The sequence below is a fragment of the Sciurus carolinensis genome, chromosome 1 (genome assembly GCF_902686445.1).
Source record: "Sciurus carolinensis chromosome 1, mSciCar1.2, whole genome shotgun sequence".
Taxonomy (NCBI): domain Eukaryota; kingdom Metazoa; phylum Chordata; class Mammalia; order Rodentia; family Sciuridae; genus Sciurus; species Sciurus carolinensis.
The window spans coordinates 159,351,955-159,365,286 of NC_062213.1; the positions used below are offsets into that span (position 1 = coordinate 159,351,955).

A 13,332-nucleotide genomic window follows, 5' to 3' on the forward strand; every position below is an offset into this window, starting at 1 on the left:
TTGAAACAAAAAAGAACTTTAGTCAAACTCCCCTTCCTCCTCCAGCTTTATTGGAATAATTTAAAATTACATTTTCTATATAAATCAGTTTTTAAAAAAACCAATGAATGCATGCCAGGTACAGTGGCACACAACTGTAATCCCAGTGGCTTGGGAGGCTGAGGCAGGAGGATTGTGAGTTCAAAGCCAGTCTTAGCAACTTAGTGAGGTGCTAAGCAACTCAGCGGGACCCTATCTCTAAATAAAATATAAGAAAAGGGCTGGGGATGTAGCACAGAGGTTAAGTAACCCTGAGTTCAAACCGTGGTACCAAAAAGATAAATAAACAATGAATGCTATTTTCTACCTAACTTCCTAACATTAGAGGTAGTACACAGCAGAAAGACAGGAAGAGCTTTGGAGTCAGACACACCCAAATTCAATCCTAGCTCTACTTTGGTCAAGTTGTATAGCCAAAGGTCAGTTGCTTATCCTAATCTAAACCTTAAGCAAAATATTAGTAAATTACTTCCTCATAGAGTGTGGGCATTAAATTCAATAGTATACGTAAAATGTCTAACCTAGTGCCTTGTTCATATCAAGTCGCCCCACATACCCATTTCTGATGATTCTTTAAGCTGCAGTGATCTCAGTGTTGTCATACCTCCTCAATTAAAGGAGCTATTTTATGAAGCCCCTTTAAAAAAGAAATACTGAATTTCTTTTCTAACTTCATATTGTAACAATTTAATATTCTTTGAAAAAAGAAGTATTAGTAGCCGGGTGTGGTGGCACATGACTGTAATACCAGCAACTCAGGAGGCTGAGGCAGGAGAATCTCGAGTTCAAACCCAGCCTCAGCAACTTAGTCAAGCCCCTAGGGAACTCAGCAAAATCCTGTCTCTAATAAAATATAAAAAGGGACTGAAAATGTGGTTAAGTGCCCCTGGGTTCAATCCCTGGTACCAAAAAAAAAAAAAAAAAAAAAAAAAAAAAAAAAAAAAAAGTATTACTTAACCCCTTTAACAGGATCACTCTATAATCACAAGCAATCTTGAGTTCACCTTCACACTAATGACCTAAGACAGTCATATTCCCCTACTATGAAAATCACCACAGGACAAACTGGCTAACTTCTGGGAGCTCAGATTCTAGGGCATTCCCACCACACCCTGTTAAGAATGGCTCACTGTACTTAAACTATTTGTGCAATTAGTTTTCTCCTGAATACTTGCTGTCATCTGCAAGTCTGGGACTTTGGTGCATCCTGGACAGTGCGTGCCTATGTAACCACATCTAATAAACCCCCGGCTCTGAGTGTCTGATGGCTTCCACACGAACTTTCAGATACTTCACCTCATGCCCCTTTTCTGCTACTGTTTGGCTTTGTATTCTTTCACTATAGCAGACCACAGCCATGATTCCAACTGTATGTTGAGTCCTGTGTGTCCTCCTAACAAATCACCAAACCAGGAAGTGGGCTTGGAGACAATTGCAGAATCACGAAAGTAAACTAAGAAGCAATTTGACCAGAGTTAGTGATAGGCCCATGATTCAAGACTTCAACTGAGTCTATTGCTCCCATGCTATGACGCTATGCTCTTTCCTTTCTGAGATGCTTACTTAGGATGTAGGAGGGTTAAGAAGAATCTGCCCAGAGGCAGCTAATAGAAAGTGTATAAACCACATCTTGTGCCATAGCCTGGTGTATTGAAGTATTACAATCAGAGTTAGTTTATGAGTTATAGCAAGCCTAACATGGAGCAGAACCAAGAAAAATAAATTAGGGCCAGGCATGAGATAAATGGGTTATAGCCAGAAGGTTGCAGAATTTTACCTGCCATCAGCTGAGATGAGCTAAAGAAGCAAACACTGCTCTGTCCTCATGTGTACACCTCACCATATTCCCTCTAGAAAAAGGTCAAGAGTTCTGCTGTTCTTGGAGCTGGCTATTCACTGCTGATAGGTCTGACCAGGGCTGCACAGTGCGTATCAGAAAAGGAAAGCATCAGGATCAACTTTTCATAAATAGACTTAAGCAGAAAAGCTTATTTGAACAGATAAGGGCTCAATTCTGACTGTCACTTCCTAGCCATGCAACCTTGGGCCATTTCTTAACAGTTCCCATATCAATAACTTGGAAATAAAACTCATAAGACTGCTTGAGGATTACATTAGAATAATGCATATTAGGCAGATGACACCATCTGCCCTAAGATGTTTGCTTCTCCATTACAACTCTGATGGGCATAACCCTACCCCCTTTCTTGATGATCTGAAATCGTGACGATCCCTTCCAGGAAAGGGTGAAAATCAGACTTGGGCTTTTCCCAACAGTGTGTCAATGGGATTAATCTGGGAAATCCTGCACATCATATTGTCCTTGTGGAAATTCATAATGCACATTAGTATATTAAAAAACTCAGAAAATTCTTATAGTAAAGAAACATATTTGATTTTGCTTAAATTTATTTGACCCTTTGTTTTTCAAAATAACTACTATACATTGCACTTTGAAAAACACAACTCCAGCAAACGAGCCTTTTAAAATTTCTAAGGTGGTGGGGGAAGACATAAAAATACTCTATAATGTTTCATCCCTTTGCAGGATACAAAAAATCCTTTCAAAAAACCCTCAGGGCTGGGTTGCAGCTCACTGGTAGAGTACATGCTTAGCATGTAAGAAGCCTGGGTTCAATCCCCAGCACATATACACATACAGGCACACACATGCAACCCTTTAAGAATATTATGTTTTGTGCCAGAGATATGTTGACCCATAAAATGAATATTTTGGTATCAAACCCGTTTACATTGTTTAAAATTGCCGGGGACACAGGGATGGGGATTGTGAAGTAGCACAGAAACTACTGGAGTGACAGATATGCTCATTATCTTGGTGGTGATGGACTGAATGACAGTTAAATTTTACATTTCACTTGGTTAGACTGCAGTGTAGAGCTATTTAGCAAAACACTAGCCTAGATATTGCTACAAAGGTATTTTGTAGATATTAGTCACATCCACAAACTCATGGGACTAGTTTGTGCCTAGTGTGTGCCCACAGGATCGGCACCCAGAGTCTCAGATGGCTCAAAAGACTTCAAGGAAACAACCACTGATAATGTGAATGAACCTTACCCAATCAGCTGACAATTTTAAGAGCAAAGACTGAGGTTTTCTGAAGAAGAAATTGTGTCTCACGCCTGGTAACATCCCAGCTGGACAGCATCCTGCCGTGGTTACCTAAAAATCCTGCCAGTTTACCCTAGAGATTTCAAATTCAGAACTACATTAATTCCTGAGTTTCTAGCCTGTTGGCCTGCCCTATAAATTTCAAGTCTTAAAATGCCTTGAGCTAATCTTTAAAATAATCTCTTAAAATACACGTATATCCTATTGGTTCTGTTTCTCTGGAAAGCACTGATAAAAATGAATTCAAGTATATACATATATCAAAAGTTATTAAATTGCAGACTTTATATATGTGCAATTTATTGTATATCAATTTTACAGTAAAACTCTAAGAGAAGAAAAATCACTGAAAAATTTCAGAGAGCTTTCATTTATGAGTTGTCAGTATCTACTCAATTAGAAATTAGCTCCAAATTTTTAAAAATATAGTAACATGTATTAAAATATGTAGGGTGTATATATGTGTATATACATCTCTGTGTATGTGTGTGTGTGTGTGAGTGTGCGTGTGTGTGTGTGAAGTATTTGGTTTTTGTTTTTGTTTTGTGTGTGGTGCTGGGGATTGAACCCAGGGCCTTGTACATGAAAAGCAAGCAACTGAACTATATCCCCAGTCCCACAGTGTATATATTTCTAACTTTAAAAAGAAATATTTTTTCCCCCAAAAAAATTAGTGAGAAGAGTGTTACATTTTTATATTCGTCCAAAACTTTTTAATACATGGCTTAAAAGAAGACAGGTAGATTCTCATATCTCATTCAGTATTCAATATGTTGTAGGATGTTTTGGTTGAAATATACAAAGAAAATCTGGCTTCAATCAGATATACAGTTGGAAAAGGGAGTAGTATTTTAATAGTCCTTTCAGTCAATTCTTCTTTGATAACACACCCAAACCTGACAAGTTGTAGTTTCTTAAGATCGGCTATAATGTGGAATCTGAAACCACATCAAAAAACTTTTAGACACTGTTTCATTAAATTCTTTGATCTTTTACACATAAATTACTTTGTTGTATCACATATTGATCTTCAGAAAATATTGCTTCAGAGTATGCAGATCTTCCAAAAATTGACATATTTCATTGTACATATCAAAAAATCACATTGGTGAATATTATTAATATCCTACTCAAAAAACTCTTTAAATCCTGGGAAATTAAATTCATAAAAACGAATTTTTCAAAATTCTAATTTTTTCTTGAAAACTCAAATTTCGTCCTTGCCAGCACTGTCAGAGTTTCTCCTGAAATAGGCTCACTTCAGTCATGTTCAAGGAAATTCCCAAATCCCTAAGTCTGAATACCCATAATTTTTGTGTCAGTTGTTAGTTCAAAAATAAAAATGCTGTTACATATGAAAAATGACTTCTTCACTTCACAAATGTTTTTTCTCAAGATGACCATCACACTTTGGTACACAGGAGTGTTATATGTACCTCCCATTTTGTTGTACGATAGTAAAACCTTACATACCAAAAGGTCGATTTTTTTACTAAAATTGTTTCTACTGCCTCATAAAGAACCTTAAGTGAACTTGAAGATTATTCTTCTTTCTTGTTGCAAGCACATAGCTAGAAGAATGCAAGACTACGGCCACCACATTATTTTGCACTACAGCACCATCAATTTTAGTCAGCCACTGCTTCTGTATCATCAGTACAAATGTCAATGGTGTAAAAAGGCATAACATCTTAGTATTATTACACAAGTAGTTTTGATCTCATAGACCCCTGCAAGTCTCAGAGACTCCTAAAAGACAACCAATCAGAAGTACTACTTTAAATAAATACACTCAGATGCTGAAAGGACAAGGGAAACATAAACAACTCCACAATTTGTATGTAGCAAAGTAATTGTGATCAGAAACAAGGGGCTTGTCTGAAAGCTACATTTGCACAGCAAAGTTTCTGACTGTTGTTTGTTTTTCATTTTATGTGGTGTTGCAGATGTTAGAACCCAGAGCCTCATGCATGCTAGGCAAGCAATTTACCACTGAGCTACACCCCAAGCCCCAGAAAATTCATTTTCATTTACAGTATGTCTATTAGAAGCAATAAGTTAATATATATCTAGTTAATAATATGTGAAATTTTATTTATTATTCTGATTATGGAAATAATTAAAGTTATTTCTGATTTATCATGGATATTCTACATATATGAGCTCTTCATTCAGTGGATTCACAATCAAATTTCTAAATTTCTAAAAACTAAATATGGCTGGGTGTGGTAACCCATGCCTATGAAGCCAGCACCTTGGGAAGCTGAGACAGGAAGATTCCAAGTTGGAGGCCCACTTCAGCAACTTAGTGAGACCTTGTCCCCAAATAAAAAATTTAAAGGGCTCGGGTGTAACTTAGGAGTAGAGTAACCCATAAAACAAACAAGTAAGCAAAAAAAAAAAAAAAGAAAAGAAAGAAAAAAACCAACCAATGTGCTGTTTAATATTTTCTTCTATCTAAAATTAAGAAAAAACAATGGCTAAGTTTCTAAATGGTTCACTTTCAGTTTAAGCACTGCTCAAAAATAGAAGACATTTGATTTAATATAGAAAATTTTAATTCAAGTGAATCTTTTATGTATAATATTGGGAGAAATATGTATTATAATCATTATACCTTCTGATTTTATCATTATGCCCTTGAATTATACTCTGGAGGAGAATAATACAGATGTTCAAAATGTACTAACGACTATTTTCAATAAGAAATATTATCCTCTGATATATATAAGAAGGCTGTCAACTACAGGTTCTCCCCAATCCCATCAAAAAAAAAAAATTTTTTTGATTGAGGGCCTGCGTGAAGTAAAGCAGAATACATGTTAATATTTATGGAATAAACCATTTGTAAGCTGTACTTAAATTCCACTTATTGAGTCATACGTCCTAGTAACTCATGTTATAAAATTACAGTTCAAGTCATATCATTTAAATTTTATAAAACCAAAATGATAAAGAAAGGTCAACTTACTCGATCAGCTAATCCTCCAGGAACTATGGTCCTCACAACCACACCACTTGACTTTCCTCCAACTATTCCAAATCCTAATCCAGAGCCATCATTAATGAGTTCGACATCCTCAACATGGCCCCAACAAACCTACAAATTAAAGTTAGAACCACAGTATCAGTAAAATACATAGACTCTTAACTTTCCAATAAAGTTACTATTAAAGTGATAGATTTACAAGAAACTGAATGTTCACACACTTAAGACAACAATCTGGAGACTAAGATAGACAAATAGATAGGCCCTGCCCTTAAGGATCTTATAATCCAGGAGAGAAAAAAATACTAACACACAATTTAAAATGCAAGACAGAATATCAGACAAAACATTGTAGCTCTAAGAAGACAAGAAACATTCTCCAGTCTATGATCAATATCTAGCACAAGGCCTGGCTTTTAGTAGGAACCAATAATTATGTGTTTGCTTGAATTGAAAGTCACAGGGCTGGGGATGTGACTCAGTAGTAGTGTGTTTGTAGTAGTGTGTTCATCTAGCATGTACCAGGAGCACCAGGGGAGAAAAAATATCCTTAACTTGAATTGAAAGTCACAAAATGTTAGGAAGATTCTGGGGGTTTGGAGGAAGGAGAGGCCATAAGAAATAAAATCCAATGAGGAAAGTGGGCATTTAAGTTGCACTATAAAGAGGGAAGACACTCAAGCAAAAGAGAAATGTAAGAGCAAAGTTGGAACAGATAGCAGAATGGGTCAAAGATACAGTCAAAAGATTGGATTAACTGCAAAGGTAAGGGGGAATTCAAGGTTTTAGAAGGTGGAATGACAAGGATAAAGCAGTGGCTTAGGAAAATTAACCTGGAAACAATGTAAAGAACGAGATGCTAAGAACATGATGAGGTAAAGAAACAAGTTTAGGAGACACCAATGTGGGAGAAGAAAGGCAGATCCAACTGAAGGTACTGGCAGCAGAATCATATAAATCAGCCAAGAATAAGCATTTTTCCTCTGACTAGCAGGTTTCCAATGAGAAATGTGCATTAAATTCATACAATACAAAAGCAGAACAAATGTCTCCTTCTCAAGACCATGAGGGCATACTCATTATTAAGTTTTTCTATTACATAAAATTGGAAAACTACTCTGCAATGTTAAAAGAGGAATATTGGGAATATTTAATAAGGTCCTGTCTGGAACAATTCCTAATATCAAAAAAGCAATAATGTTTGCGAAAATAAGAAGCCTGAATCAATGATGTCAGCTACTGCTCACGGAATGTTAACTGGCACCAGTCCTGTGCTTGACCTCTTTCAATCCTTACAGCCACTATTAGTTTTAAGTAACAGATGAAGAAACAGGTGTGGAGAAATCAAGGACCTGGTGGTGTGACACACTAGGAGGGGAAGAAATGGACTTGAACCCACCAAGGCATGACTCCAACACCCTTATAAGCAATGTCTCACTTTATCCATTGTAGTTATTATGTAAATTGTGCTATTTAAATATTACAGATTGCAACAGGGAGAATGCCTATACTTTGTGTTGTGACCTTGTAATGTACCAGACAGTTTATTTTTCCTTTTGTCCCAAGGAATGAAAATTATATAAATCAGCTAGCACTTAGAATTATAAGAAAATAAGATTTATTAGCAGGCATTCTGAAGAGACAGGTCAAAATCTGTAAAATGTTACAAAGTAACCTTAAGGATTCCAAACACAGACATAGTTTTCTTCTTCCAAACTGTTAAGCATATATCCTTACATAAAAAAGACTACTATAATTTTGTAGCATTGATAACCTAGCCATAAACTCCCATTATAATTTATAAAAATAATGTTTTTGAAATAAATAACCAAATTGTACTTAATAAACTCAACGGTAAATCTCTTATAAAAACTCTCGATTAACTCTCTATAAAGGAACCCCTAAATAAATTACACCTAATACTCAATTTGACCCCTATATTAAATGACAATCTTAAATAAGACCCATAGGACACTGAAAAGACTAAATAACCCTTCATGAAACATCTTGATTAAATATGATGCATTTGGAGATCTGATCAACCCTCTTTAGACAAGCAAATGACATCTGACTGTACACTATTATAACAAACAGCATAATTCAAAATTATTTTTCCAAGTTTGCAACTCACTGTTTCAGGCAGAGTTGTATCAGCTGAGCTGGTAGAAGTCCTGCTTTTTGTGTGGACTGGTTCCCTGGCCACAACCAAATGCAGAGATCCAGCCGTTTGTTGTAATAATGCAATTGCTTGCTGGTGGGAAATATTGTGATCCAGTGGTGTGTGATTAATGGCCAAAATCTGGTCATTCTCCTTTAATCTTTGATCCCTTAATCATATGAGAAAAGAAAGTTAAGTTTAAAGTGATCTAATAAATTGACTTTTAAATATCTGTTATTTAAGTTCCGCAGTTTATTGGTTATGGTACTACTTCACTCGATACATTAACCTGAATAATTATTTAGATACATAACAGAGCTCAGAGTGGCTTTTCATAACACTTAATAACTAATGTACTCATTAGCTAGTACATCCCTACATACACACACATGCACACACTGTAAGTCAATTGGCTAGAAAAATAAACCAAAACACTTTAGAGGGTCCCACTGCCAAGGGTTAGTGAGTGTGAATACTACACGAACCCTATATTGCTGGAACCTTTCCAATCTGACTTCCATCCATACCATACTAGGATAACCATTTTCTGAACTACACCAAAAGCTCCTCACTAACAGGTTCACCCCATCTCCATTGTCTTTCCTTCTTTACCACTTCTCAGTAGAAGCCAAATACTCCCAGAAAATCCATGGTAATTACTTCCAAACCTGTATCTAATCCCTTTTCCCTCTCCCAAACCAATCTCACAACCACTAACAAAGGCAAAAAGGACAATCAAAAAAAAAAAAAAAAAAGTAACCAAATATCTAAGAAAAAAAAAGTACTACTCTAATTAATATCAACTGAGCACTTATAAATCAAGTACTGTGTAAAGTGCTTTACATGCATTATCTCATGTAATCCTCACACTCTTAGTTACATTTTACATACAAAAACTTTGAGCTCAGAGAAGCTTAGCACCTTATCTGAAGAGTCTCACTCTGAAGTATAGCCATTACCTGCTATGGTAACATGCATTTTTAAGGATAGCCTACGATTTACTGTCCTGATTTACTGCATTTGATTTTTATTATCTTCCAAGTACCTCTGAGATACTATTCCAGCCAGCTGAGCAGTAGTACCCCAACTGTTCCTTGTCCTTTGCCGCTTTTGGATCCAACCATCTCCTCCTTTCCATTCCTACTCTCCAGTTGGAATCCTTGCCTAACACCTAAAATCTAATTCACAAACTTCCATCAGATTTATTTTTATAGGTCATGCTGGTATTTTCCAAGTTCAAAAATGTATAATGAACAGCTATTACTATTGAACAATAAAGAAAGCACCAAAGAAAACAAACTCCTGTCACAACAGTTTTATAAAGGAACATTTTTACCTCTTAAAATACAGGAAGGAATTTATTTCAGAATAGAATAATCCTTTTTGTGAATACCATTTTGAATTATGAAGAGTCCATTGTATTGCACCCCCCCCCCTTCATTTTTTTCTCAATTCATAGCAGGTCAGCAAAGCTTCGTCATGGATTAGAATATCATGAATACTGGTCTCTAGGACAGAGGGTAAACTTGGCAGGTCTTTGAAAGCCTCAATGTTCTGCCCCAAAGTACTCTTCCTACTTGGATTCTGCCCATACAAACTATTTCTCCAACTACTCTGACATATGACTTCTCTCTCAAATATGTCTGGCATTTCCTACTCTGATATAAACGGTTCCCTCCACATCTAACACCTTTTTACTCTGCTCAGCCAAATTCAAACCACCCTTCACCATTTGGCTGAGTCTCATACCGCAGTCCACAGTGCACTGAACCAGGTATACTAAAGGATGCTGCCTACAGAGTTAGCTAAGTCCTTCCCTATTTGATTTTAAGTTTCCTGGAGACAAGGACTTATGCTTTGGAATCTCCCATGGAAACAGCAACTTCAATATTTAAAAAAAAATTTTTTTTTTTTTTTTTGGCAGTATTGGGGATTGAACCCACTGGCACTCCACAACTGAGCTACAACCCCAGTCCTTTTGTAAAATTTTGAGATAGGATCTTGCCAAGTTGCTAAGGTTGGACTTGAACTTTCAATCCTACCTCAGTCTCCCAAATATCTGGAATTACAGGTGAGTGCCACCATGCCAAGCTTATATCTCAACTTTTGATGCTTAAATAGTCTATTTTTCACAATAAATCATGTAGCATTAAAAATGTTCAAAAATCTTTTATTGGGCTGGGGATATAGCTCGGTTGGTAGAGTGTTTGCCTCGCACGCACAAGGCCCTGGGTTCAATCCCCAGCACCCCCCAAAAAATCTTTTACTAATATTAGGAATATTAAGGTTACAATAAGATGTAAAACTGTATATATTCTATAACTTATCTTACAAAAAGAAGACATTCTGGACTAGGGGTGTAGTCCAGTGTTAGAGTGCATGCAAGTGAGAGAACCTGGGTTTGATCCCAAGAATTGAAAAAAAAGAAAACATGTATTTCTCAGTTGTCTCAGGGTGTTCAAAGTCCAATTGTTTTAGCACTAGGGCGTAACTCAGTTCTAGAGCACAAGGCCCCTGGGTTCAATCTCCAGCACATCTCCAAACAAAGTTCCAAGTATCTTGAGATTTCTATTTTTACTTATATTTCTATACTTTATAGTTTTCTATTACATGCATAACAAATTTTCATCATTCTAAAATGTGTTTGAATTGAGAATGCTGCTTGTGAAGCATTTCTCCAGTATTAAAGAAACATTTTCTAGTTGACACCGGGTCTCTGGTCTAATGCCTAGGTCCTTGATCCACTTTGAGTTTTTAGCAGGGTGAGAGACAGGGATTTAATTTCATTCTGCTACTTCCAGTTTTCCCAGGATCATTTGTTGAATAGGCTAGCTTTTCTGCAATGAATGGTTTTGGTCCTTTGTCTAGAATGAGATAACTGCATTGATGTCATTTTTGTTGTGTCTTATATTCTGTACCAGTGGTCTACATGTCTGTTTTGGTGCCAATACCATGCCTTTTTTGTTACTGTGGTTCTGTAGTATAGTTTAACATCTGGTATTGTGATGCCTCCTGCTTCACTGTTCTTGCTAAGGATTGCTTTGGCTATTCTGGGTCTCATATTTTTTCCAAATGAATTTCATGATTGTTTTTTCTAGTTCTAGGAAGAATGTCATTGGGAGTTTAATAGGAATTGCATTAAATCTATATAATGCTTTTGGTACTATAGCCATTTTGACAATGTTAATTCTGCTTATCTAAGAGCATGAGAGATCTTTCTATCTTCTAAGGTCTTCAATTTCTTTTAGTGTTCTGTAGTTTTTGTAGTAGAGATGTTCTGTAGTTTTTGTAGTAGAGATCTTTCACCTCATTTGTTAGATTGATTCCCAAGTGTTTTGTTTTTTGGTGGTTTTTTGTTGTTGTTGTTGTTTTTTTTTTTTTTGAGGCTATTATGAATGGATTAGTTTTTCTAATTTCTCTTTCACTAGATCCATCACTGATGTATAGGAATGAGTTTGATTTTTGGATGTTGATTTTATGTCCTGTTACTTTGCTGAATTTATTTATTCTAGAAGTTTTCAAGTGGAGTTTTTTTTTTTTTGTTTTTTTTTTTGATCTTCTAAATATAGAATCAAATCATTGGCAAACAGGGATAGTTTGAGTTCTTCTGTTCCTATTTTCTATCCCTTTAATTTCTTTCATCTAATTGCTCTGGCTAGAGTTTCCAGGACTATGTTGAATAGAAATGGTGATAGAGGGCATCCTTGTCTTGTTCCAGTTTTTAGAGGGAATACTTTCCATTTTTTTCCTTTTAGAATGATATCGGCCTTGGGTTTAGCATCGATGGTTTCTACAAAATTGAGGTATGTTCCTACTATCCCTAGTTTTTCTAGTGTTTTGAACATGAGTTCAAACTGTTTTTTAAAAAATGTTTTTTTCATACATGTATACAGGGTCTGTCTCATTCTATGGTCCTTCCCATCTCCACTTCCCCATCCCTCCTCTCACTCCCCTCTGCATAATTCAAAGTTCCTTCATCCTTCCCTATTCACTCCCCACTATGGGTCAGCATCCACTTATCAGAGAAAATGTTTGGCCTTTGGTTTTTTGGGACCAGCTTATATCACTTACCATGATATTCTCCAGCTCCATCCATTTACCTGAAAATGCCATAAGTTCATTCTTCTATAAGGCTGAGTAATATTCCATTGTGTATATGTACCACATTTTCTTTATTCATTCATCTGTTGAAGGGTACCTAGGTAGGTTTCATAGTGAATTGAGCTGCTATAAACATGAATGTGGCTGTGTCACTGTAATATGCTGATTTTAAGTCCTTTGGGTATAAACTGAGGAGTGGGATAGCTGAGTCAAATGATGGTTCCATTCCATGTTTTCTCAGGAATCTCCATATTGCTTTCCAAAGAGGTTGCACCAATCTGCAGTTCCACCAACAATGTATGAATGTACCTTTTTTCCCCACATCCTCAATGTAAGTTGTAGTTTGTCAAATGTTTTTTTCTATCTATTGAGATGATCATATGATTCTTGTCCTTAAGTCTACTGATGTGTTGAATTACATTTGATTTCTGTATGTTGAACCAACCTTTGCATCCCTGGGATGAACCCCACTCGATCTGGTGCACTATCTTTTTAATATGTCTTTGTATGTGATTTGCCAGAATTTTACTGAGAATTTTTACATCTATGTTCATCAGGGATATTGGTTGAAGTTTTCTTTCCTTGATATGTATTTGTCTGGTTTTGGTATCAGGCCGATTCTAGCCTCAAAGAATGCATTTGGAAGGGTTCCTTCCCTTTCTACTTCATGGAATAATTTGAGGAGTATTGATATTAATTCTTCTTTGAAGTTCTTGTAGAACTCACTGAGAATCCATCTGGTCCTGGGCTTTTCTTGGTTGGTAGCCTTTTGATGGTGTCTTCTATTTCATTTCTTGAAATTGATCTATTTAAATTGTATATGTCTTCTTGATTCCGTTTGTGTAGGTCATATGTCTCTAGAAATTTGTCAATATCAAGATTTTCTATTTTATTGGAGTATAAATTTTCA

General features: G+C 36.1%; 1 protein-coding gene across 1 annotated transcript in view; it reads right to left on the minus strand.

The window, feature by feature from the left end:
* Patj (PATJ crumbs cell polarity complex component) overlaps positions 1-13,332 on the minus strand; it is a 357,561-nt gene that overhangs the window by 317,220 nt on the left and 27,009 nt on the right. The window contains 2 exon segments of the mRNA XM_047564312.1: positions 6,146-6,274; positions 8,295-8,490. Coding sequence (XP_047420268.1) covers positions 6,146-6,274; positions 8,295-8,490 — 325 coding nt within the window.